The 27,777-nt window shown below is 47.4% G+C and overlaps 1 protein-coding gene across 2 annotated transcripts; it reads right to left on the reverse strand.

Moving 5' to 3' along the window:
* Positions 1 to 767: 767 nt before the first annotated feature.
* OSCP1 (organic solute carrier partner 1) lies at positions 768 to 27,719 on the reverse strand. 2 transcript variants are annotated; one of them, XM_059377282.1, is made up of 11 exons: positions 27,267 to 27,719; positions 23,539 to 23,568; positions 18,711 to 18,865; positions 13,903 to 14,070; positions 13,296 to 13,376; positions 5,509 to 5,612; positions 4,928 to 5,056; positions 3,879 to 3,948; positions 2,347 to 2,486; positions 1,324 to 1,387; positions 768 to 1,102 (listed from the first exon to the last, which is right to left on the reverse strand). In XM_059377282.1, exons 1-11 carry the CDS (start codon positions 27,376 to 27,378, stop codon positions 986 to 988), a joined length of 1,170 nt encoding a protein of 389 aa, XP_059233265.1. In that variant the 5' UTR covers positions 27,379 to 27,719; the 3' UTR covers positions 768 to 985. The 2 variants fall into 2 exon arrangements, with proteins under 2 accessions (XP_059233265.1, XP_059233266.1); XM_059377283.1 differs by lacking the exon at positions 23,539 to 23,568 and having other exon boundaries at positions 27,267 to 27,716.
* Between the last annotated feature and the right edge of the window lie 58 nt (positions 27,720 to 27,777).

Raw genomic sequence — 27,777 nt, forward strand, 5'->3', positions numbered from 1 at the left:
GGCTGGCCCTGAGCTTGCCAGTTACTCAGTCCAGGATGAACATGCGGTGGAGGGCTAATGCTTCTTCCTGAAGCAATTAGGGCAGCCCTGGCCTGGGAGATTTTACATGGATCTTAATTAGACTTGGCCTCCTGCCAGGGGAAGTAACTCATCTGGTCTTGGGAAGGGAAAGTGGCACAGCATGCGTGCCTCCCACGTATCCTATCCACTTAAGGCTCTGCCCCGCCACTGAGGGCGAAGTGGAGATGGATGTCATGGTGCGTCATGCTGGGGGGAGGCTGGTTCTTTAGAAGACAAGAACACTTGAGTGGCAGAGTAAGACTCTGGGGGGGAAAGGGTACATATCAAACAAACAGTTTCCTTGGGATACACTGCCACATGGGATAAGCCCACAGCACACAAAGGTAGCAAGAGAACAACAGACACCTGCCTGCTCCACATGGGGCCCAGCTGCATGTCCCCTGTCGTGGCCTTTCTTACTGGGCCTCTGAGGTTACAATTTCCAGGGTGCCGGGCAGAGGAGGACTGGCTAAACTGGGCCTCAACTGCCTTTCCCACCTATTGCCAACTCCCAAGGCCGAGTGCATCCTGGGAAGCTCTGAAGTTTCGTGAGGGCTCGCAGATGGGCATCTGTGGGCTATGGGTGTCCACTGCAAAGCTACGATGCAAAGCAGCAATAGGCGTGCCCCCTCAGTGACTCTGGCGCCTGAACCTATGGCCCAGGATGCTTTGGACAGTTGCCATAAGGCAGAAGAAAATGGAAAACGTCCAGTTTAAAAGGCAGAATCTATTTTGTTGAAAACATGTGTATGTGTGTGCCTTGCAGACACAGTACTCCTTGAGGGAGGCTTGTGTAGTTCGTTACAACACAGACAGGGATGGGAGGTAACTGCGCACTTGGTCGAAAACGAGCAGCATCATTCTGCTCCCTGGGGCCTCCGCGGGGTGCCACAGGCGGTGGGGTGGGGGTGCCAGGCCAGCGCAGCTAGAACCCGTCCATCATGGCCAGCAGATCGTCCCCCTTGCTGGCACTATGCTTCGGCTGCTCCGTGACCTCAAACTCCCCCATGATGCGAGCCAGCTCCTTGTTCCTTTGCAGGTCCTGTTGGAGAAGTGAGAGGGCAAGGCCGAGAAGGGGGTGCGTCAGCACGGCTGCTTCTCTGAGCAGATGGTGTTGAAATTTGCCCCGCCATTGTGATGTGTGTCAGGATAGGGACTCTGGGTACATGCTGCCGAGAGACGGAGGGAGGGCCTGGGATATTCAAGGTTAGCCCGAGATGAGGATGGGACTGACCCCTGGCTTGTGTAATCACGGGCACCCACCTGAGTAGCTTGTATATTGATAACCTCGTAGGATAACTCTTCTGGCCTGGTGAGCGCAGCTTGTCTGCAGGAGGTGGTAGAGAAGCGGGTCAAAGGTTAGAGTTTTCTCCTTGCCAGCGTGGCACACTGGCATCTGATCATTTGGCAGCCTGTTTTTTTTTTTTTTTTTTGCCTCACCTTCTGCCGCTTCCCTTCAGCTTTCTGCCCTTTCCCCAGCAGTGCAGCCTATGCTCCAGAAAGTCAGGTCCTTATCTGTCTCTGTGCCTTTGCATGTACTGAACTGGGCTGAGAATGTTTTTCCCCCTTCCTCTGCTTGGCAAACTCCAAGACCAAGCCCGAATGCCAGCTCCCTCCATCTGCCCGTGCAAAGTCAATCACTGTGTCCTCCATTAGCACATTTATGACACGACACTGAACTAACTCATGTCGGGTACATTCTCTTCCTACCCTGTGAGCTTCTGAGGACAGGCTCTAGGTCTTATGCTCCCTTCTTTGTGTCCCTGGCACTTAACCATAGTACCTGTCACACAGAAATGCACAAAAGTTAGTTCATTGGGTATGGAACTAGAATCGCCAGGTTCTATATTGGGGTATGAGGAGGATCACGTGAGATAATGGTGCAAAAGTGTTCTATAAACTGTAAATCTCTGTGAATCTGGGTGGGTTACTATCCTTATTGGTTTTGGGGGAGACTACCTTATCCCAAAGATATCATGCTCTGACTCTCCTCTGGTTTCTTAACAGATTTTTCTTACTATGATTATCTTGACTTCCAATATTTCTTGTTCAGCTATGCTTTGCTAAGTAAAACCTTAGAACTATTTCTTGAAAAAATCCAGAAGGTTCAGACTATTTAATACTGGTGGATTCTTCTTTAAGTAGGTGATTGAATTTGCTGGGTTTTCCTCTGTGACCCTTACATCTATGTTTATAAGTAATACTGGTTTATAATGGCCATTTTTTGGTTCTTATCACACTTAGGATTTTTAGATATGCCTTGGAAGAAACAGGTTTAAAACATACTCCTCCTCTTCATCCGTGGTGAAGAGATTCAACCGGAATCCTGGCTCAGGGCCACTGGGTTTCTTAATCTCCATCCCTCCCATCAGCCTGGCCAAGAAATTCAGCTCTTCTTTAGCAAGAGGGTTTGGAGCAATGATTTCCTGCAGAAACAATTTCATGATTTTTAGCTACATGAAGGTGATCACATTTCCTGCTGAGACCCAGATACCCACGGCAGTATTACAGAACCAGGCAAAACAGTAACTGTTTCAATTGTCCTGGGAAGAACTGTGTCCAAATAAATTGTAGAAAACAGGCTTAACCCAAACAAACAATCCACATCAGAAGCAGGACTTTCAGCAAACCAGAGATTCTCACAGCAAACCAGAGATTCTCACACTTTCAAGATGAGTGGAGGGCCCCAGGCATCCCCGTTCTCCTCAGACGACCTTCCTAGGAGAAGAACATTGCTTCCTCTTCTGTCAGTCTAGTTTCCTGGGCATTTACCAGGAACCTCAGCCAATGCCCCAGGGCCAAGGGCACTCCTTTCATAGGAGCTACCACACTGCCCTCAGGTGGTCACTATGGTGAACACACACCCCGGACCCATTTCCTCCTCCTGCTGTCTGGCCCTGCTCAACCCTCACCCCTCCTTCCAAGCCTGCTCTGCTCCTCTAAACCAGCTGCTCCCTGCTCTGCTGTCCTTTTTTTTTTTTTGGTCACTCTGCCGCCAGTTATCCAAAGTAGAGTTCTCTCCCTTCTTCCTCACTGGAGATAAACCCCTCTGCATCTTGCCTAAATGGCAAAGTCCAAATTGCTTAAGCCTCTTTCCAATCGGGCCCCAGGGTCCTGGTCTAGGCGAGTCTCTGGCCACCTTCCTCAGTTGCATTATGATCTAGCCAAGTGGGAGAGATGCTGCTTCCCCGCTTCCCCCAAATACCGCTCTGCTCTTTTGTCCCTTGGTGCCTGACACCTTGGTCTGCCTGCCCATTTCTCCTTCTAAGTTACCTTTGCATCCCTGGGTTCCCAGCCCATAGAAGGCGTTCAAAAAATGTTTGCCAAAGAGCTGGGTGTTTCCTGACCTGTCCTAGAGTTAGCTAGTAGCTATTTCTGTGAGATTTTATAAAGATGGAATTCAGAGAATCCAAAATCCCACTTGAACTTCGCTGCCACGGCATTATATAGGGTAGCCCCGCATTATGGAGGCTTGCTGCGATGATCAGGCGACATGGGAGCACGGACTCAGCATCCGCAGATCCCCAGGGGCTTGGGTACAAATGCTATTTCACCCGGCCTGGTGTGTGGTTCTTGCTTAATTATGGTGGCTGAGCCGAGCCTAAAATTACCTAATTAGTCAGATCACTGGAAGTCTTCATGAGAAACTACAATTAAAAACCTTTGTACTTGTAAGGCCAAACTGAGAAGATTGCAAACAATGAGAGTGAGGGAAACACTGGCTAGCTTTGAAGTCTAGCGTTTCCACTCTTCTCCTCGTCCAGATTTTTATGTCGAGAAATAAGCTCTGAAGTAGAAGAAGGAAGGCAGCAGCTCACCTGTGTCCGGGAAGCTAAGTTTTTGGATGCTCCAGACATGTGGGTTTCCACGGGCCGGTTCATACTGTACCTGGTATCAACAGAAAACTGTGAAAACATCGTCCAGCCCTTTCACACCGACTTCCTCCTCCTTCTTCTTTTTTTTTTTTTTTAAAGAATTTATTTATTTATTTGACAGAGAGAGATCACAAGTAGGCAGAGAGGCAGGCAGAGAGAGAGAGGAGGAAGCAGGCTCCCCGCTGAGCAGAGAGTCTGATGCGGGACTCGATCCCAGGACCCTGGGATCATGACCTGAGCCGAAGGCAGTGGCTTAACCCACTGAGCCACCCAGGCGCCCCACACCCACTTCTTTCTAACTCATAAATGTAGTGCGTCACTTTCATTTTGAGACATTAAAAGGCATCCAGAGGGCTGCCTGGGTGGCTTGGTTGTTAGGTATCTGCCTTCGGCTCAGGTCATGATCCCAGGGTCCTGGGATCAAGCCCCGCTTCAGGCTCCCTGCTCTGCAGGAAGCCTGCTTCTCCCTCTCCTACTCCCCCTGCTTATGTTCCCTCTCTCCCTGTGTCTCTCTGTCAAATGAATGGATAAAATCTTTAAATAAATAAATAAATAAATAGTATCCAGAAATGTGCTGGGAGTACAGAATATAACGAAGTGGATGTCAGCCACTCAGATTTCACACTTTCCCAAAGAAAAATACCCGCAAAGCTGCGTGGAAATGGCTCTTCTGGGAAAGGGATGTATACTACCGCAGAGCACGGGAACACTATGTGACGGTCTCGCCTTTCTGACCTCCCCTGGGATGCGGGTTTAGGCTAGTTCTCTTCCATGGCCATTTACTATCATTTATCTCTTCAGCCTCATGAGCAGCCTTATGTTTGGAAATGTCAGGCGCCCTTTGAAAATGTCAGCGCTCTGCATGCCTTGTATCTGAGGGGAAATGATTTCACTTGTCAGTAGGAATTTTCATAGCGGAAGTCAAGTTGCTTTTTTAAGTGAAGTGACCTCCCTTGGACTTGAACTCATTCAGGGAGGGAGAATTTGCTTACATATTAGTTCCCAGTTTCAGGACGCGGTCTCCATAAAGTTCAAAAGAACCTTCTTTTGGTGCGGTGACATAGTGCCCACCATGCTTGAATTCTACTTTCTTTGCTTCTTTGCCTTTGTCGGTGAATATTCTACAATACAAATATGACATGATGGAATGTTCTCCAAGCTTGGGGAGTCCTGGAGGCTTCTTTATTCTTGGTACTATGGGACAAAAAGGAATTCATGCACTCCTTCAAGATAAAGATGTTGGCTGAAGCAATAACAGTGGTAATACAGTAATAGTAATATTTACCAAGCGCACGTTATGTGCTGGGTGCTGTGTGAGCACTTCAGAGCATTACTATCTTATCCACACTCACAGCAACCATTTAACAGATGAGGAAGTGAATCCTGAAGAACTGGGTGGTTGGCCTCAAGTGTCCGCTGGGCGGCACAGCGGGGCATGAGAACCTGACCTTCTAACTGCCACGCTTTACTGAAGGAAGCGGGGGACCGAGCAGGGCACACTCTCTGTGGTGGCCCACATGTTGGTTTCCTGGCACCCCAAACATTGGTCTGACAATTACAGTTGAAAATTCACCTGATGAGTCCAGGAACTTCAGTTCCCCAGGGAACAGGTCCAGACACCGGCAACACAAAGCGACCATTAGAATTCTGCACTTTGTCCTTTAGAAATATGGATACCTGGGGAAACAAATATACTTGTCATTTTTCTTGGTATGTTTTCCTAGACACAAGCACTCTGAGGAAGGGAAGTATATAATGGCTTGGGGATGTTACCTAGGCAGTTTATAACAATGAGAGGGAAAGTGGGGTGCCTGGGTGGCTCAGTGGGTTGAGCCTCTGCCTTTGGCTCAGGTCATGATCTCAGGGTCCTGGGATCGAGCCCTGCATCAGGCTCTCTGCTCGGCAGGGAGGCTGCTTCCTCCTCTCTCTCTGTCTGCCTCTCTGCCTACTTGTGATCTCTCTGTCAGGTGAATGAATAAAATCTTCAAAACAAAACAAAACAACAACAATGAGAGGGAAAGACTCAGCATAATCAGCCCTGAAGAGTTACGGTGTTGTACAAACAGATCTTTTGACGTATGTAGCAAGGCTTCCAGGTGTCCTGTATTACCCCATTTTAGAGATGAGGAAGCTGAGGCTCCCCGAGTGAGGGGACTTGCCCAAAGAGAACAGTAAGAGGGCTACGATTCAAAACGAAGTCCACACCCATTCCTCAGTTCCCTCCTGAACTTCCCATACAGCTCTGAGGCAGGAGCCATCAGAACCTCCATTTTAGGGATGTGGAATTGGCAGCTCAGACAGAGGTTGACACACTTCCTCGAGGATCCCCCAGCTCATAAGGGGCAGAGCTGAGGATTCAACCCTGGTGTTTCTGACTCTGGAACCCAATCTTTTGGCCAAGTGCTGGACTGGTGGGGCTGGAGCACATGGGTCCGGTTGGCATTAGTGCCTGAATGTTTTCTGTGTGACTGAAAACACCACATTATACTCATTTCTACTTCCTGGTTTGTGTGCCTTTTTTAATGTTTGTAAGTAATCGCTATATCTGTACCCAACATGGGTCTTCAAGCTCAAAACTTGGAGATCAAGAGTCGCATTCTCTACCGACTGAGCCAGCCGGGTGCACCCTGGTTTGCACACTTTGTGTTGACGTCAGGGTCACATAAAATCCCACAAAGGCTGTAGCAGTTAATCAGTTTATTGGATCTTAGCTTCCTCATCTGTAAAAGGAGATAAATTTGAAGACCCCTTCAAACTCTAAAATGCTACAAGATTATATTCAAAATATCCTCAAAAGCAAGCATCTGTTGCATGCGAACAAGTAATGTGAAGCGGCTGGCTCTGGGTTTTGGGTAGGTTACACAACCTCTCTGTGCATTGGTTTTCTCTTTGCTATACTAGGGGTCATAATTCTATTATTTTTCAATAATTATAATTCTATTATTATTAAATTATTATAATTCAAATATTATTCAGTTCTATTCAATGGGCAAGTGCTACCAGCTAAATCAGATAATGAAAAGGCAGTTATCACAGAGTCTGATGCACAGTAGGTGCGCCAAGCATGGTAGGTAATATGCTCAGTATTACAGTCTAATTGGACATAGGACCCGAACATAAAATGGGGAAAAGGGAGAGTATAAAGCAGGAGATGCTGCCTAGCATATGCTTACTTAAGTAGCCCACTAAGGAGAATGACCACAGGCATGGTGGTGGGTAGGCTGACTGTGGGTTTGGAAGTGGGCCTAGAGGAAGGTGGGTATGAAGACATTTTAGAAGCAGAGATGGGAGGGCACAGGGCATGTTTTTTTTGGGGGGGGGAATGTGTAAACTGGTTTGATTGGAGGGTTTGTCTGGATGACTGTTAAGGAATTTTTAAACCTTGAGATTCTGTGACCAAGGGATGTGAATACGAGCGTGGAGAAAGAAATTTTGGAGGAGTGGGAATGTATAAGTATGTGCTGGACTTTCTGTGAACCTGATTGCAGCAATGTTGACTATGTCACAGCAGGTCTGAAATGTACACGCTTCCGTCCAGTGTGTAGCTATGTTCGACCCAACAACCTGCCCTTGGCTGGATGGGACTGTTGGGTCTGTCCGCTTGCCCAGCCCCTCTGCTGGCCCAGTGTAACTGTCCCCTGTCCTCCTCCTCTCACTCTACCCTTTTGTCCCCCAGCTGATCCCATCTATTCCCAGTGCTCACCTCTGTGCTGATGGCTCCCAGATCTTGAGCTGCCACTTAGCTTTCTTCTCTGGGCACTGGATGCCTCTATCCCATTGCCCATTACATGTGCCCACCTACAGCTTCCATGGGGTGCACCTCAAATTCACCCTGCTTGGAACAGGGTCATCAATTGTATTTCCAAACCCGATCCTTCTCTGGTGTTCCCAATCGTCGTGGATGATACCGCCTGGGCACCACGCCAGCAATCTGCACTCCCCTGCCCCCGCCTTCCCATGTCTATTTGGTCATCAAGCCCTGCCTCTCCAGTGATCACACCTTGTATCTGGGCCCTCTCCTCCACCCTGTCTCTAAGGCAGACCTTTGTCACCTCTGGCTTGGCTGCTGCAGGTGCCTCCTACCTAGCTGGGCTCCCTGCCTCCCCCTCACCTGGCTGGGATCCCTCTCCAATCGGCTGCTGGAGACTCTTCTAAACTTCTATCTGACCTTGTCCCTCTCCTGTTTCAGTGGCCCTCTACTGCCTGCCAGATAATGTCCTGTTGGCCCTTGTTCTTCTCTGTAGCCACGTTCTTCCTTGAATCCTATGTTCCAGCCACACCCAAACGCCTGCAGCCTTCTGCTCCCCCACCACCCCCCACCCCCTGCACCACCAAATACGCCAGGCCGATCCGAGCCTCATGCCTGTATTGAGATGATGTCCTCCAACAAGGGTGTCCAGTTAACCCCTCCCTGTATTTCCCATGGGCCTGTGAAAATATCTTTTTAAAAAAAGATATATATATATATTTTAAAAAGATACTTTTTAAAAAAGATATCAGATCCTCTATGAAGACTTTTCATTTTCTTTTTTAAAAAATTTATTTAAGGGCGCCTGGGTGGCTCAGTGGGTTAAGCCGCTGCCTTCGGCTCAGGTCATGATCTCAGGGTCCTGGGATCGAGTCCCGCATCGGGCTCTCTGCTCAGCGGGGAACCTGCTTCCTCCTCTCTTTCTGCCTTCCTCTCTGCCTACTTGTGATCTCTCTCTGTCGAATAAATAAATAAAATCTTTAAAAAAAAATTTATTTAAGTAATCTCTGTACCGAATGTGGGGCTTGAACTCACAATGCAGAGATCGAGTCACACACTCCACTACTGAGCCAGCCAGGCGCCCTGACTTGATTCTCTTTAGTAGAACTGACCACCCTCTCCTTTGTGATCTCTCTCTTTATATTCTTCTGTTTTAAAATCAAACATCTGGGGGCGCCTGGGTGGCTCAATCAGTTAAGCGGCTGCCTTCAGCTCAGGTCATGATCCCGGGGTGCTGGGATCGAGCCCTGTATTGGGCTGCCTGCTCAGCGGGAAGACTGCTTCCCCTTCTGTCCATGCCTGCTGCTCTGCCTACTTGTGCTCTCTCTCTCTGTGTATCAAATAAATAAATAAAAATAAATAAATAAAATCAAATGTCTGTAAGGTACTTGTCCCTTTTCCCCTTCTCTAATGAGTTCCTGAGGGTAGGAAGCACATGTTTCCTACCAAAAGAGGAAAAGCAGGTTGCAGAGCTGTGGGGCCTGAGAGCTGGCTGAGGCGTGTCCCTGAGTGTTCGCGTTCCCCAGGGTGGCGGCAGGGCTCTGGTGGCCAGGAGGACGGTGAGCCAGGGATGTGACTGCTCTGGGAACGTGGGTGAGCAGCTTGGCAACTTCAGCAGTGAGTGAAGCGTGCGGGGCTTTGCACAGTGTTGTGGTTGCTGGTCTGGCCTCCCTAGAGGAGGGCCGCACTGCTGAGGGCAGGAGAACCATGGTGGGAAAGTGGGGGTGGGGGTGGGGGGGAGAGGTGGCAGAATGCGACCCTGCTTCTCACACCCTACCTACCCATGGATGAGGGAAAAGGAGCAGCCTCCACAAGGGGCCAGAAGACTTCAAAGGCCACCTCTGTGCTATAGGCTGATAATCCCTCCTCTGGGCTCTCGATCTGCATATTCAGTTGCTCACTTGACATTGCTACTTGGATGCCTAATCAGCAAATCAAACTTAGATAGAATTAATTAATTTGTCTACTCAAATATACTTTCCTCAGTCCTTCCCTCTCTCGGTGGCATGAGGCAGCAGCAGCTGCTCAAGCCAGAAACATGGCAGTCATCCTTCATTCTTCTTTTCCTTCCTCCCCACGTTCAACTTCTTAGTAAGCCTCACTGCTCTTGCCTGGACGGGATACCCCAGAGGTGATGACCTCTCACTGTCTCCACTGGCAGCACCTACGCCAAGAACTTTCATTTTTGTCATTTCTGTAAGTGTCCTCACTGCTGTCCCATCTCCGCCCCGTCCTGTGCAGTTCATCTTCCAGAACACAGATCAGACGTTACCACTGACCTTAGGGTGCCTGAAATGTTTTCTCTACTCTTAGAAAAGAAGCCTCCCTAGGGCATAAAGCCAAGCCAGTCTGATTATGGCTGATGTCTGGTCTGATTAGTTAGTGCCCCTCTGCACACTACACCTGTGATGGCACACCCCTCCTTGCCTAGACGGGTTTCACTCATGCTGGCTTCCTCTCTAAGGAACACATCGTGCTTTTTCCGTCTCAGGGCCTTTGAATGTGCTGTCCCTTCCATTTAGATGTGCTTCCCTGAGATTTTTGTTAGTTACATTCTCAACTAAAATGTCTGTCCTCAGAAAGGCTGCCCTTGGCTTGACTTTGACTCTCTCATCTAAGGATGCATGGTCAGCTAACAGGAGCTACTAGTCAAGTGTGGCTATTAAGATAATGAGGGACGCCTGGGTGGCTCAGATGGTTGAGCGTCTGCCTTCAGCTCAGGTCATGATCGCAGGGTCCTGGGCTTCTCCCTCTGCCCCTCCCCCCGCTTGTGTGGGCCCTGTCTCTGACAAATAAATAAATAAAAGCTTTAAAAAAATGAAGCTAAATTAAAAATTCATTTTCTCAGTCACACTAGCCATATCTCAAGTGCTCGATAGCCACATGAGGCTGGTGGCTGTCATATTGGACAGCATAGATCTAGAACCTCCATCGTGACAGACGTGCTATTGGATAGCACTGGTCTCACCCGACATCCCACCCTGTTGCCCTTTATAACTTTCCCTTATCTTGCCATCTTCCTAAGGTTATCAGAACAAGAACCTGACTTCCTTATCCTGCCTGCCTCTTCCTACTAGCGCAGAACCCCGTTAGGCAGGGCCTCGGTCCTGTTCATTTTCGTATCTCTAACACTGAAAACAGTGCGCTCCATAAACATGCGTTAGACCGATGAGTTTTACAGGGGTGAGCTATTTCCGAGGGGAGTGGATCACGGAGGGGAGGGATAGGGAACATTCTATGAAGAGGCGAAAGACGGAATGCTGTTTTCTAATGACTGAAACCACGGGGAGCACCCGAGGGAAGGAAGCATGAGTGGGAATGAGAGGACAGGAGAGAGTGGCTGAGCTGAGGAGGCTGCCCTTTTGGAGGCAACTCTGGAAGAGCTCTGGAGGGCCGAGGGGGTCGGGGATGGGGATGGTTGTAAAGAACGGCTCAGGAGTCCACGCGGAAGTGGACTGCGGTTCCACAGGAAGTGGAACTGGCCAGCCCCGAGTGCAGGTCAGGCCCTCGAGCACACTCAGACTACTTCTCGTTCTTTCTCCATACCACAGAAAGCTCTGGATATCAGGATGAGGCGTTTTGTATTCGCTTTGGTTAAACAGTAAGCAAGGAAGTATTAGATCAGACCTGTGTTTTCTTGATTTAGTCAGTAAGTTTTACAAACAAATCTAAAGACTATCAGGGCTGTTTTGAAAACAGAAAATCCTCACCGGCAATCACAAATTGTGGCTGAACAGAAATACCATGCAAGACCAGACTCGGAAGACCAGCCGAGCGTCACGGAGCAGTGGCTGAATATTGTCAGGAGACGTGATTCCTGTTTTTCTTCATGAACATTCTGATGTTTCATTGCTTGCCTATTTAGCAAATAAAGCTTAATGTATTTTGTAGTTTAATATACTTTACTGATTTTGTTATAAGCTTATTATTAGGAGTGTCTTTTTATTGTAACGAATTTTTTTCTTCTCAAAACTGCGAAATCAATACGGCTCACATCACCATAATCCATAAAACAATGCCAAATAGGCCCCGTTTAGATAAGAATCTGATGCAAAGCTTTCAATATCTTAAAGTAATACAAAACATAATGTTATTTGTACTTTCATATTTTTTATTTTAATCGATGACTATTAGAGATCTTAATTTATATTGGTGTTATTATTCCTCGAGCCATAGCAAATAAAATTATTCATGAGGGTTAAACATAAAATTGGCCTCCGAGTTGGAACCTATTTGTCTTCCCTGATCCATGGAAGGGAAGTAATGATCAGGCACTAAGGACATCCTATTGCTTCTTTTTTTTTTTTTTGAATTTTATTGTGTGGATACGTTACGCCTACACAAGTACAAGATTCCAAAGGTTCAAAGGGTATACAGTGGAACATAAGTCTCTGTCCTATTCCCACCCTCCATGCAGTTCTCCACAACCAGGAGGTAACCACTGGGACCAGTTTCTGGAAGGAAGCACTCTGTACTGTACACATATGAGCGAATACACACATAATACACACACTGCTTCAGCTGTGCACTCGCAGTCAGGCATCATCAGATGAAGAAGGTAACACTCAAGAGAGGTGATCTGCCCAAGGTCACGGAGCTGTGTTGGAGCTGGGATTTAGACGCAAGGATGCCTGACTCTAGAGCCTCGGCTCCTTTTGCCTTATCCCGCATCCTTCCCTCAGCCATGTGTTAAGTTACGGAGAGGATCAAAGTCCTACCCAAGAGAGACAGGCCCCACATTCAAAAGCTCCACAGTGTGTTTTTAAAAGGTGTAGAGCTGTTCTGAGTAGGCCTGACAGGGTCAGGAGGCAGCGTCAGTTGGGAGGAACAGCCAGCAAGCAGAGGGGGCCCTGAGCCAGGCTGGGGGCACAGGAAGGGAAAGGAGGATGTATAACCTAAAAAGGCAGCCTCGGGAGGCCTTTAGAGGAGGGTCAGAGAAGGGGAATCGAAGGCGATGCTCTGCTTTAGAGCTGACTGAGTGAAGAAGTGGTGGGGCCCTCAACAGAAACTGGGAAGTTGGAAGTAGGGCAGGAATGGAATTTTGGAGACGAGTTTTGCTGCAGACCTTACGCCGTAGTGGGTGGAGACGTGGGTCTAGGTCGCAGAGCTGGAGCAAGGGGAAGGTGTAGGTGAGACGCCAAAGTCTTAGGTGAAGGTGAAGGAAAGGGAGGAAGAAGGAGTAAGGGACACAGAGCCGGGAGGGGTAGGGCAAGGCCAGGACGGTCTGGTGTCAGGAGAGTCCTGGTAAGGTGGGTTTCATGGGGTGGGACAGCAGCCTCCTGACAGCGTCAGATACTGGAGAGGTTAAGGATGTGAATGGTTTGAGAAAAGGCTTTATTATTAAGATCGGACTGGTAGCCTTGAGAACACATTTCCTCCGGAGAAGAGAACAAATCATATTTTCAAGGAACTGGGAAGGAATGGCCGTATCACTGCCTTCCTTGGTGGACTGAAAAACTGCTGAGATTTCTTATCAGGAAGTTTGTCATTATGGAGCCAAACACAGAGGAATCACTAATGGGCAACCTCAGCCCTCTTCCGCCTGATCACTCGGCACCCTGTCTCCCTCGGGTGGCGGTGGCACGGGGTCCCCGGGTTGCCCAGTCACTCACCCGGATGTGCAGGTCCTGGAAGAAGATAAGGAGCGTCTGCCGAATCAGCTGGAACTCCCCATCTGAGAGTCCTCCGTATCTCTGCCGGAGGCAAAGCAGAGAGACACTTCACTTCCAGAAGTGAGGTGAGAAGTGCAGACAGGCAGTGCTAGGCAGGCACTTGGGGGCGGGGGCAAGAGAAGCTGGCAGGGGGCTCGGCTGCTGGGGTGAGCATGGTAGACCAAGAGACCCTGAGGCTGACCCCATCAGGCATCGCCTGTGCAGGGGGGCATTTCACCTTTCCTGTTCCCCAAAGATCTGGAGGGACCCTTCCCCAACATTTAGCAGAACGTCCACGGCCAACGGCCTTTCAGAAAAGTCAGGAGGACATGGCCATGCTCTGTGTCGTTGCTTTCCTGACGTGGAAGGAGACAGAGAGAGGGCCTCAGATAGGAATGCCTATTATGTGACCGAAATGGATACATGCAGAATTTTGGAATTTTTCGGGAGAGTGGCAGGCTTTGCCACCCCTCATCCTGTTCTGTCTGTCATAGAATCTGGCTGTTTTTTAACAAGGGAACGAGAACAAGAATGGGGCTGAGCGGTGAGGAACCGGCGACCCGCTTACATCAGTCAGCTGCTGGAATGTCTCCTCCACCTGCTGCAGGATGGCTGGGGAGTCTTGGATGAAACCCTTGATGGCGTCTAAATGATTGAAAGTGACCAGCAACACATCCTTGGGGCGAGGACACAGCAGTACTTGGTATTTGAAAGCCATAGTCATCAGGTCATAGAGCTGAACAAAATACACAGAAATAGACATCAGCACCGTCACACACGCGTTCAGGCAGCATTTACGGAAAACCCGTTCTGGGCGTCTCCTGGAGCTCAGGCGACCACGTCGGTGATCATTCAGACGGAGAGTGGAAAGGGGATGGTGAATTATGAAGCCAGGACGACGGGTATAAACCAGGGCACTCTCGGGAAAACCAGGATTTCTGGTCAGCTTATGCGTGCCACTGATGGAACACGTTAGGAACAGCATTGGCAGCTGCGGGGCCCTGGACTGCGTCCTGGCCTCAGAGAGAGCAAGGTCAGAAACCAGGCCTCTGCTGCCACAGCTGATGTGCTGTGGATGGCCCTGGCCTCATCCCTTTGCTTCTCTAAGCCTGACTTTTCTCTTCTGTAAAAAAATATTCCCGCGGGCGCCTGGGTGTCTCAGTTGGTTAAGCAGCCAACTCTTTTTTTTTTTCTTTTTTTTTAAAGATTTTATTTATTTATTTGACAGAGAGAAATTACAAGTACACTGAGAGGCAGGCAGAGAGAGAGAAGGAAGCAGGCTCCCTGCTGAGCAAAGAGTCCAATGCAGGACTTGATCCCAGGACCCTGAGATCATGACCTGAGCCCAAGGCAGCAGCTTAAGCCACTGAGCCACCCAGGCGCCCAACAGCCAACTCTTGATTTTACCTCAGGTCATGATCTCACGGTTGTGAAATCGACACCCACATTGGGCTCCACGCTCAGTGTCGAGTCTGCTGGAGACTTCTCTCTCTCCTTCTCCCTCCCCTACTTCGAGCTTGCTCTCTTTCTCTCTCTCAACTAAATAAATATGTAAGTAAATACAATCTTAAAAAATACTCCCTAATTTCCTGTTGTTGTTAAATAGCTGAGAGGAGTCAAGGAGAGAGTAGGTGTGCAAGTGGCAAGTATGAAGTCTGACAACCGTGTAAGAGCAACTGTAAGTGATGAAAAACACCTAATGAGATATCAACAAGCTCCACGTGTGGTCTGACCATCCACTGATGATCAGAGGTGAGACACTGGTGAGGACCAATGTAGTCAAGATAGGTTTTGTGGAAGCAGAAGGCTGAGTCATAGGCTCACACTGACTGAGGGAGGGAAGAGGCATTCCTGGCGAGGGGAACAGTGTGCAGGGGGGCCTAGAGGCAGCAACAAATGTGCCATTTTCCTGGGAGAAACAGCGAGAAGAACAGCCTGATTAGAGAGGGCAGTTCGTGTTGGGGTCAGTAGGAAACACAGTTGGATAAGTATGGTAAGGTTAGAATACTAAAGGTTTTAGAAAGACAGGCAAAATAATTTAGACTAGACATGGTGGGGATTAGGGGAGCTACTGAAGTTCTCCGAGCTATCACGATGGAAGTGGTAATTAAGCTAGATTAGGTGTCCAGCAATGATGAGATGGGATGGAAGGGAGACTGGAGGTGGGGAGATTAGCTAGTAGGTAGCTCCTGATAGGTGTGTAATAACATCTAGGGACTATAAGAATGAAAAAAAGTTTGCTGGAATAATCCAGACATAAGGCCTAGAATAAAGATGGCGGGCATGGAAAAAGCCATGAAAAGAAGTGGGTATGATTCTTCGAAGGAACTGGCTAAGTAGGTTTGGGGCCGAAGAGGACGGCTGTCCGAAACAATCACAGTGTTTTCTACCTGGTGCCTGGGAGAAGGCTGACGCTGACAGTGGCAGGGCAGTCTGGGGGTTGGGGGGTGGAAGGAACCAGTCTGGGAGAGAAGCTAGAAGCATGAGCAATGCAGGAGAGAGACTAATTACATCCATGGAGTGTAGTGCTGGGCACACCCACATACATCACCTTGTTTCGTCCCATTCACTCTTCACATGGGACTCTATGACGAAGATGTTAGCCCCAGTTTAAAAATGAAGAGACTTGCTTGATTTCACATAGCTGGTAATAAGTGGCAGGGTGAGCTTTGAACTCAGGACGTTCAGATCCTAGCACTTGCTAGAATTTTCTACATGATCTCATTTCTCCAACATGCAGCTAAACATTTAACTTAGAAAGCTGAATAGCCGGGAATACCCTGGGGCGTGTGTGGCGGGAATGTAGAATACTGAAGATACAGACATTCTGTTGTCATTATCACACGTTAAGCCCCTGTGGTGGATAGGATACCATGAGAGGAATAAAGGATAAAACAAGGTAGAAGATAAAGAAGTGAAAATTCAGAGTTATTCAGTAAACTGAGTCTACAGCTAGCAACTGGTAAGGCTAAGACTTGAATCCAGGTTTTTGATTCCAAATTCTGCGTCCCTTCTCCATGGAAACCTAAACCTTCTTAAAGGCAGAAGGAGAAGAGCGAGCAGTGCAGGGATGATTAACATTGACTGAACATTTATTATGTGCCAGGCCTACGTGTGTTATGTTTTCTCACTTACCCCTCCTGAAACTGATGAAAAAGCCATTATTATCCCTGTTTTATAGATGAGAAAATGGAGGCTCAAGGAGATAAAGTAACTTTCCAGAAGTAAGGGAGAGGAGGTAAGGGCACAGTTAAAGGGAGACAGCTCTCTGAGGTTAGCCTGGCAGGAAGTAAGCACAGGTTTTGTATAAAGCTTGAAACTCACTCAGTCCTCGGGATTTACATAAATTCACATAATGGAGGAGCTAAAAAATGAATTCTTTAAAAATTGTTATTATTGGGCGTCTGGGTGGCTCAGTGGGTTAAGCCTCTGCCTTTAGCTCAGGTCATGGTCTCAGGGTCCTGGGATCGAGTCCTGCGTTGGGCTGTCTGCTCAGCGGGAAGCCTGCTTCCCCCTCTCTCTCTGCCTGCCTCTCTGCCTACTTGTGATCTCTCTGTCAAATGAATAAATAAAATCTTTAAAAAATAGTTATTGTTATTATTAAAAGTAACTGAAGTTCATATTTGATTCAGATTTCATTAGTTTTCCCCTAATGTCCTATTTCTGTTCCAGGACCCCAGTTACATTTAGTCATCAGGTCTCCTTAAGCCTTTCTTGGTTGTGACACTTTCTCTAACTGTTTTTGTTTTTGGTGGCCTTGAGAGTTTTAAGTACTGGCCAGGTACTTATAACATGACCTCCAAATGTTATCTGTTTGATTTTATTTATTTGACAGAGAGAGAGAGAGCGGGCGCGAGCTCACAAGCAGGGGTAGCAGCAGAGGGAGAGGGAGAAGTAGGCTTGCCGCTGAGCACGACACCCCATGCAGGGCTCAATCCCAGGACCCTGGGATCGTGACCTGAGCTGAAGGCAGCTGCTTAATGGACTGAGCCACCCAGGCACCCCACCTGTCTGATGTTTTCTCACAATCAGAATGGAGTGTAGGTTTTTGGGAGGAAGACCACCGAGTTAGAGTGCTATCCTCATCACACTGCATCAGGGTACACAAGACCAACATCACTTATCACCATTGACCTTGCTGTGTTTGTCATTTTCCCACTGTAAGTCAGCTATTCTCTGTCCTTTTCATACTGCCCTTTTGGAAGGAAGTAACTGAGTATAGCCCCCATACAGGGAGGGGGGATATCTATATTCTGAATTTTTGAATATTTTTTGAATAGAAGATTTGTCTATTCTCTGCCATTATTTACTTGGAATTATTATTTAAAAAAAAATCAGAGTGCCCCAATAATTTGTTTCCCAAAGAAACAAATATGTTCAGGGGCGCCTGGGTGGCTCAGTTGGTTTAGCATCCGCCTTTGGCTTGGGTCATGATCCCTGCATTGGGCTCCTTGCTCAGCGGGGAGCCTGTTTCTCCCCCTCCCTCTGCCTGCCACTCCCCCTGCTAGTGCTCACTCTCTGTCAAATAAATGAAAGAAAAAAATTTTTTTAATATTTATTTATTTATTTATTTGACAGACAGAGATCACAAGCAGGCAGAGAGGCAGACAGAGAGAAAGGAAGGGAAGCAGGCTCCCTGCTGAGCAGAGAGCCCGATGCGGGGCTCAATCCCAGGACCCCGGGATCATGACCTGAGCCGAAGGCAGATGCTAAACCGACTGAGCCACCCAGGAGCCCCTAAATGAAAGAAATCTTAAAAAAAGAAACAGATATGTTCATGTTCCTTTTTTTTTTTTTTAAAGATTTTATCCATTCATTTGAGAGAGAGTGACTGTGAGAGAGCACGAGCCCCTCATGGGAGGGAGAAGCAGACTCCCTGCTGAGCAGGAAGCCTGACACGGGGCTTGATCCCAGGACCCCAGGATCATGACCCAAGCCAAAGGCTGGACACCCAACCAACTGAGCCACCCAGGCGCCCCAATATGCTCACGTGCTAAGTAAAGACTGAGCAGTTTTGATTTGGCTTTACAAATGCCTCGTTTCCTCATCACAGAGCTGATGTTTATTAAGAATGAAGCAGAATTAAAGTTTTTAGGGATAGGCACTTGCATTGGGTTGAGGAGTGTGTTTTTAAATATGGGTCTGAACGCCAGCTCCCTCTTTGGGCGGGTGGAATGACATGATCATCAGAGGGGTTGGGATGGATGACTTGAGGTCCTTTCTAACTCTGGAACTCAATACCAACAACTGATATTTACACATACCTTTTCTTGGCAAGGCACCACAGCTTATCTCCTCTCATTAGACCCAGTCTGTGCTCATGCACCAAAGATACAAGAAATGCAACCAATGGGACAGAGGCAGCAGTCTGCTCACCTTATCCATGCTGGCCTGGTTCAGTCTCATAATGGAGGCATGAGCCAGGCGATCATAGACAGTCCTCAGGGCCTTCTTGGAGTAGAGCTCTTGGGGTTTGAATAACTCTTCCATAAACTTTCGATTGAACATGGTTGAGATGATGTCATTCAGAACTGTAGAGACAAGAGAGAAAACAGCTGAGCAAGGTACCAGAGGCAGATTTATTCAGGAAATGCTGTCTGTGTATGAATGGAATGCAGGAGCTGGGTCTATGCAGAGTAGGGATGCTGATGTGCTGGTGAGATCTGCTCCCTCGGGAGAAACCATCAAGGCGTCCCAGTAGAAAGCAGGGTCCAGAGTGCTTTATGAGACTGTCTCCGAGCAAACAGAAAATGACAACGTACGAATGTGTTGTGCTTCAGTGGTTACAAACCACTATTATACGTATGTTTTCTCACTTGATGATAAGGGAGATGTTTCTTTAAAAAGGATTCCTATGAACATTTTAGATAAGATCTCCTCCTTAAAATGAGAAACAGCAGTGCTCTTTTTTCAGTTTGTTTAGCTAATCTATAACTTAAAAAAAAAAAAGATTTTATTTATTTACTTGACAGAGACAGTGAGAGAAGGAACACAAGCAGGGGGAGTGGGAGAGGGAGAAGCAGGCTTCCGGTTGAGCAGGAAGCCTGATGTGGGGCTTGATCCCAGGACCCTGGGATCATGACCTGAGCCCAAGGCAGACGTTTAATGACTGAGCCACCCAGGTGCCCCACTAACTTATAACGTTTTTACTTAAAATTAAATTTTAATTAAAATTAAATTTTAATTAAAATGGGACCAATAATGGTAATTGACTCTTTTTAAAGAACAAGCATTTTATGAAAATAGACAAGTCTACCCACTGGTTAGAGATGAAAACATTTCTAATGCTTCTACAAAACATATACTTAGATTAGCACCATTTTAGAACACCTTAATTTCTACATTTAGTCTATAATATTGATATTACACTGTGGTGATGTGTCTTATATTGTTGTTCAAATGGAAAATTTCCATCTCGTGATAATAAAATCCTAAGGGATGTGCAAACCAAAGTGTCTATAATTCAAGTTTTTCATTCACTCATTCATTTCAATATTTTGTGCTACTCAAATAATAATATTAGCTGAAGGCCAGGAAAACCCTCTGGTATAAGAAATAGGAACAGGTATGTATGAACACACAGATCTTTTTTTTTTTTTTAAGATTTTATTTGTTTGACAGAGAGAGAGACACAGCAAGAGAGGGAACACAAGCAGAGGGAGTGGGAAAGGGAGAAGCAGGATTCCCAGCTGAGTTGGGAGCCTGATGAGGGGCTGGATCCCAAGACCCTAGGATCATGACCTGAGCTGAAGGCAGACGCTTAACAACTGAGCCAGCCACCCAGGTGCCCCTGAACACAGATTCTTCTTCTTCTTTTTTTTTTTTTTAAGATTTTATTTATTTATTTGACAGATGGAGATCAGAAGTAGGCAGAGGGATAGGCAGACAGAGGAGGGGAAGCAGGTTTCCTGCTAAGCAGAGAGCCCAATGTGGCGCTCAATCCCAGGACCCTGAGATCATGACCTGAGCCGAAGGCAGAGGCTTTAACCCACTGAGCCACCCAGGCACCCTGGAACACAGATTATTCATTAATTAAGCCAGATATATCCTGACTTCAGGGTGACAGTATATGGATGCTGAATACTATGAATATACATTCATAGTAATTAAAACTTGAAAGAAAACCGATGACTTACAATAATTTTACAAAATCAGTTATTAAACATGAGTGATTATCACTGAAGGATACAAATGCCCCTTTCTCTTGCCAAATGTTGCACTAGGTGATTGGTTGTGACCATGTATTTTAGAGACAGGGGGCAAGGTAGCTCATTAAGGTCATGGTTTCAGGCACCCTTTCCAGCTGTAAGTAACTTATAGAAGTACCTTGGGGGCCACGCCAGCATCGGGGGGCCTGGCTAGCCCAGTTCGTAGACCATGCGACTCCTGATCATGGGGTTGTGCTTGAGCCCCATTTTGGGTGTAGAGATTACTTTAAAAAAATCGTGGGGTGCCTGGGTGGCTCAGTTGGTTAAACATCTGACTCTTGATCTCAGCTCAGGTTTTGATCTCAGGTTAGTGAGTTCAATTTCCATGTTGGGCTCCTTGCTGGGTATGGAGCCTACTTACAAAATAAATAAATAAATAAATAAATAAATAAATAAATCCAGCTTTAAAAAATGGATCTCAAAGAGCAATTTTGGGGGAAGGGGGAGCTGTGGGCTGGTTGCATTTAACTCTTACATGGAAGGGCTAGAGAGAGAAGGAGAGAAGGGATCTCCCATATTTTGACAAAAAAGAACTAAATGACTGACTCCTTTCAGATGTGTTGAACTCACAATTGACCTTGTACTTTACTTGAGGCTCTACCCTCTTTGTGAGGAAGAACCAAATCCATTACCAACACAGGGTATCTCTCACATCTGACAATGTGAAACCGTCGCAGCTTGCCCTTCATGTGCACTAACATTTCCTCAGTGTGGACAGCTTGGAGACTGAGGAACTTTTCTGGGTTTCTTCATGAATGGTCTTTCGGCTTAGAACTAAGCAAGCAGGGACCTGCAAGAAACTGAGTTTTCTAGCTTTCTCCTACCATGGCCTGTATCAAGAGCAGAATTTACAAACAAATAGGTACAAATGAAAAGCCACATGTGAGGCCTTGAGAGAAAGAATTTGAAGAACTTTCCATGGATTTATGTAGGGCAAACAGGTGTGCCCAAGAGGAAGAATTCCAGCTGAAGGATCACATCAGCTGATTCTGTCGATGCTTTCAGTTGCTGCCATTTGCCTGGGTGCTGAGCCATTTCTCTAGGATCTTTGAGTCCCTAGCAGCATCTGTGAAAATAGCTAAGACCCAACTATATCAGTTCTAAAAGAAAGAAAATTGCGGAGGGGGGGGGTGTTAGTCACTCTGGCAAAGTAAAAAGCAAAACGAAGGCTTTCCCCCTGGGCAGAGAATAGGCTATACACCATTATGGCTCCTTGCACACTAGCAGCCAGAAAGTCTTCCTGTTGTTCAGAGTATAGCACACGCTGTCCTTGGGGGCCGAGCAGTGGATACAAATGACCCCACAGAGGACATGGCAGTTTGATGATAGGGCCCTGGTACCCAGAACTCCCACCTCCAGAATTTAAGTCTTTGGAAAGAATATGGGGGCACAAATTGGCAAGTTTATACCTTACACTCTGCTTTCCCTAGCACTTGGTTGAGGTGGGCCTAAATCTGTACCAGACATGAGATAAACACCAGCACCCAAAGTGAAACTGGCCACCGTCCTTGCCCTAGAGAAGCAGCCTACGTTGTATTTAAGTTAAACCTGAGAAATGGGTTTAAGCAGACCTGTCAGTCAGTCTTGGTGATAGTTTTTGGCACTTGCATGAGCTTCGCATAAGTTCATGAGGCAGGAATGCACTAGAAGCCAGGTTTTGGGGAGGGGGGGGGACTAAGGCAGGAAAGGAAGTAATTTTTCACAGGTGCATCAAAAGTGTTAGCAACTGAGTTCTTAACAGATCAGGTTGCTTGTCCCAGGTTCTGATTAGGAAGTCTGTTTCTGCTCATTATTTTGCAAATGCCTAAGTTAAAATAAATTCCAAAGATTCAATCATGTACACTAATGGCCTTCCTAATATACACCTCTTGCTTGAAATTCCACCCTGTGTCAAGAGGTGGGCCAAAAATTACTCATAGGAAATGGTAAGACAATAAAAGTATATCAAGCACTTCAGTTAGGTTTTTCTTTGACCCTGGCCTGTTGAAATAATTCTCTTGATGAAAGCAACCGAGTTTTTACCAACCACCTGTGCTATACATTTGTTTATTAGGAACATGCAATTTGGAACCGAGGGTAAAAGGGAGAAGCTACTACTTCTGGATGGTTACCATTTTTGAATCCTTACTATGTTCCAGGCACAGGGCTTAGAATTTTCCATGCATTCTCTCTTTTAAGCCCCAAGACAACTCTGAATTATTCTCCCTACTCTATCAAGGAGGAACATTGAATCTTCGAGAGGTTCAAGTCCAAGGTCACACAGCTGGTGGTGGAAGTGAAACTAGGATGGGGTGTTTGGTTTTAATGCTCATTCTCTTAGATACTACATGTGCCATCTCCTCAACATACTTGGTATGCTGAGAGCACTGAGACTCAACAGGACGATGGCTGATGACATGCATCAGCTGCACCAAGATGTCTAGTGATGGAAGGTCCCTGCGACATTTAAGGCGGAGAAAGGCTAAGGTTTTATTCTGAGGAACCGGCAAGTTTTTCTGGTTTGCCGCTAGTCCTGGCCGAAAGGGAAACTGAAGATTTGACACAAGGCCATAGCGCATGCACGTCCGGCAGCCACGCAGCCACCTGCTTCCATTTTCCTCCGTTCCTCCGTGCGGAGGAGAACAGCTCAGGGAGGAGCCCTGGCGTCGAAGCATAGTTTTTAGCTGTGCGATACTGTCACAGAATTGTTTTAAGGACTACCAAGTAGGACAGCCGACCCAGAAGTGTAGCTGATGGCCTGCAGAACTTGGAACCGATGAGACAAATACCTCCGGTGCCATATGGTCCTTTGGCCAAGTTGTGCTTGGTTTACATGCTATGCTGTATTTATTTAAGTGAGAGATTCCAATGTACAACCAGTCTCTTGGCTAAAGAGAAACTCATGCCTGGGTTTTTCCTTAGACATATTTAGAGTGGTCGCCCAGTCAGCCCAGTGATGAAGGACCCAGTGAGCCTGTGGATGCAGACTGAACGCATGCAGCCCAGAGATAGCATACCTCGTTTTCTGTCCACCTCTGTCCATTCATCTACATGAAGCATATAAAAAGAAAACACCGTTCATGAAGCAAGAACATTCTTTTCAAGGAGGCTTTAAAAATACCAATTCCAATGATCTGGTCAATGAAACTTCATTTTGCATGTTTGCATTAATGTCTAATGTAAATACTCTCTGCCTTCCAGTTGAAACTTTGAAAAGGTTGATGGGTAAATTAACAAGTTCCAAAAAAGCCCTGGAGAGGGGCCTCGTGGGAGAGGAAACCCAGCACTAGCTCCCCTGGGGTTTATCTTGAAAGGCAAGAAGTCATTTTCTCATTATGCTATGAGAATACACATCATTCAAAACAAGGCTTTGCAAAGGCGCCTGGGTGGCACAGTCAGTGGAGCATCTGACGCAGGCGGACCGGGGCGGTGGTGCCTCAAGGGGTTCACAACTCTAAGGGACCTTGGCTCCCTGCTGTTGACAAAGTGGAGCCGGCTGGGGAAAGCATGCCCGGGGTTCCCGCACTCTTGCGGACAATGACGCTCAGCTCCAGCAGAGGTCGCTGGAGTGCCACGCGCTCCCCGCCCCGGTCCTCCTGAGGATCCAAGGGAATTTGATAAAGCATGTCCCGCTCTTTGTTATTTTTCCAGATGACTTGCTTATGCCAATTTCACTTTAGTTGTATTTTGAGTGGGAGGAAGGCCCAAGGCTATCCAGACCTGCCTGCTGAATTGGAGCTAGAGAAAGAAAAATAGAACTTCGCCACCATTGGGTTGCTCAGTCCTTCACTATGATCTGCTCACATTGGAAAAATCATTTACTGGCTGTGTGTCTCAGCAGCCCCTCTGTAAAATGAGGGATGTAAACAAAATGTAATAGGGTCTTATTGATGAGGATTTGTGAGAGGACTGGCGTGAGGCCAAGGCAGCTTTTATTATTCTTGCTATTGCTTAAAACGGGGACAACATCCAAATGCAACACTCCGAAGTTGCCCCATGGCGAGAGCACTTCCTTTCTGTTGAATGCTAAACTAGAGGCTCCGCTGTGGTGAAAAACTGCAGCATCTGCATTGGCCTTGTGGGAGCCGCAGGGCCTCCAGGAGACCAATTAGTTGTGTAAGAGAATGAAAACACCTAGAAGAAATATGATTTCCATTCACAGCATCAGCGGGGACTCATTGACCGTGGCTGGTGTTTTATGGGCCTCTGTGTACCAGCAACTGTCACGGCAGCTCCTGTGGCTACACCAGCTCTCACTGGTGGGATAGAGGGGGTGATTCTCAGCTTTCTGAATCCTGCACCCTCCACCCTGTTTTCTGGCTGTCGTCTGTGAGTCCCCATGAGCCAGTTACTTTCTGTCATTTCTTTCATAAAATCAGTGGATCCATTGGACAATTTTTTCAGAGCTCCCCCTTTCTTCCTGATCTCCCATCCCCAAGGATTCTGATACAGTCCCCCTACGAATGGAACTATAGTGTAGCAGTTAAGGACATACAGGCTAAGAGTATGAGTTCTGGAGCCTGATGACCTGGGTTCAAATTCTTTATTCTTCCTCTTACTGACTATGTAACCCCAGGCAAATTAACTTTATTTTCCCCATCTGTAAAATGGGCATAGTATAACCTACATGATGGTACAGTTGTGGGGATTAAGGTCTTCAGAGAAGTCACCTAAACTGTGGAAGGAAGGGGTGTGTGAATGTGAATTACTAAAGAGCTGAAACTCCTTAAAGCTGTATTTAGCAGACTCAGAAGAACTATAGCTCCTGAAGACAAAGGAAACCAGTCCCTTCATATTCACAGTCTTGCCCAGACCTCTTGAAAGCCAACACCTGCTACTCATTGTGTTAAACATGTTGAATACATGATCTCATTCAGTTCTCACAAATTTGCTGTGAGTATGTGTGATGCCTGTTTTATGGAAAAAGAAACAGGCTTATAGAGGTAACTCTCCAAGGTCATACATCTAGTTAAAGGGCAAAGCTGGAATTGGAACCCAATTGTATGGCTGCAGAGAGTATGCTCTTAATTGCTAATTTATACCATTTTTCAAGATGCAGACCGCCAGCGCAAGGACGACCTGTCAGCTCACTGGTGCCATTAGCCTGAATGCAATCACAGAACATATGTGCCAAGGAAAACAGAACCCTCTTGAGGAAGAAATGGCAACATCATATAAAACAGCCAATTTAGATCATCAGTTCAACAAACAATGACTGAATACCAATTTATTCTGGTCTAGGAGCTATGCTAGGTGCTGGAGTACAAAGACGAAGAAAATAATCACGTTGGGGGGAGACACCCACAGACCATTTCAGTATAACTTGGTCAGTGAGTGGTAAGATAGGGAGAGGCATGCATGGGGTGTGATGGGAGTATTCTCAGACCCTTGCCTGGTGTGGGGAGGCTTCCTGAAGGAACTGATTCTCGAATAATGCAGTATGGAAGAGGAACCATTAGCATAGACATGGGAGCTTTGGGGTAGAATGGGGATTATTAGCACAGAAACGTGAATGAATATGTTTTAAATGTAGGCCTCCAAGCAGTTTGGTATTAAGATACAAAGTAGGAGGCAGGCACTGGTGGAAGGTGGGACTACAGAGGTGGAGACAGATCAGGTCAGCAGGGACCCAGAAATGTCCTGCCAAAGACTTGGTCTTCATCCAAACATCAGTGAGAGCTGACAAAGGGTTTTAAGTAGCAGGGCGTATGGACAGATTTGCATTTGAGAAAGCTCATGGGCAGCAGTGTGCAGAATGAATGGAGAGGGTATGCGATAGGGAGTTCTTTTTATCTCATTGTGCATGGACTTGGACTCAATCACACAGACACAGTAGTGAGTGTCTGAATATGTATGCTTAACATCTGAATCTGTACGTTTAACATCAGTTGAGCGTAGGGATTGCTGGAGAGAATAAATTTTTAATCTAGGGTCATGTCGGTTACCTTTACACCAACTTATCTTTCTCTACCTTGAATTATATATTTCTTCTGCACTTAATCCCAGGAAACTTGGTGAAAGCAGTTGTTGGTTGAGAAGGGAGGAAAAGAAGAAGAAAATGGTGGCAGAGAGTTCTGGGTGGCATTTCTCTGGAGATTAGATGTGGTGTATATGGATGACAGACTTTGCATTTTAGAAAGTCATATAATTATTTCCAGAACTTTCTTCTCTTCCAACAATTGTGAAGGGAATAACCCAGCTTTCTTATGTTTTCTTTTACATCCATTATTTCAGAATCCCACCTTTCTAGAAATAGCTTCTGAAATTAGCAAGACTGGCCTCAGCTCAAGGAGGATAGCATACAGAGGAAAGGAGAATCAGCACCTGTTGGGGTGCGGGGTGGGGGGAGAAGAGGATGCTTGGACTAGCAGGGTGTTTCCCAGGTGATGGGCGCCGGGTCTCCTATATTTGGGAGGGACTGGTTGTCAAGAGAGACAGGGAAATCATCTCTCCAGTTTGAGGGGATGAGGAAATGGGATGTGTGTGTGTGGGTGTCAGGTCCCTTAATAATAGACCCTAGCATGGGTATTAAATCCTTCTGCTGTGAAAATATTTTTGGGGAATTTAACTCCTGAGGGGCTCTGAGCGGATGATCTGTGGCTACAGGAGCGCGGAGTGCAGGGGTGTTGGTCAGTCTGTAGGGGGGCCTGGCTGTGGAAGTCCGGCTGTGCGCGCGGCGGCGGCGGCCGCGAGGGGACCGGGCTGCGGGGCGTGGGGCTGGCTGTGCGGGCCGGGCGCCTCTCACCTTTGCGGGCCTTGTCTGCCGGGATGTTCTGGGCCCGCAGCCGCTGGTCCAGGATGTAAAGCATCTCCCCGCCCAAGTTCAAGAAGAGCAGCGGTAGAGTCCGCAGCGACATGGTGCCAGATGCGGGCGGAGGAGGCGAAGGGCCACGGGGCTGGGTAGCCGACGGCCTGGATGCCCGGCCTTTGGGTCTGGTCGTCTGGTTGCCAGGGCAACGCGGCGGCTGGCACAAGGCGCCAATCAGAGGACCGTTTGTTGGAAGGCGCCCGGGGCGGACGCTGATTGGGCCGGCGGCAGCGGCCTCCGCGGTAGGTTGCGTCCCCGGCTCTCCCGTGATTTTCCCTCCAGCGCGGGCGGTGGGGAGCGGCCGTGGCTTAGTTCGTTCTCCCGACCCGCGTTTCTCCGCCAGAGAACGAGGAAGGCCAGAGCAGAACTTCCGAGCGGTCTCAGGGTGGCCGGACCTGGAGTGGGATGGTGGCTGAGCCCCTTCCTAGCCCTGCGACTTTGAGCAGGT

The sequence above is a fragment of the Mustela nigripes genome, chromosome 14 (assembly GCF_022355385.1).
Source record: "Mustela nigripes isolate SB6536 chromosome 14, MUSNIG.SB6536, whole genome shotgun sequence".
Taxonomy (NCBI): domain Eukaryota; kingdom Metazoa; phylum Chordata; class Mammalia; order Carnivora; family Mustelidae; genus Mustela; species Mustela nigripes.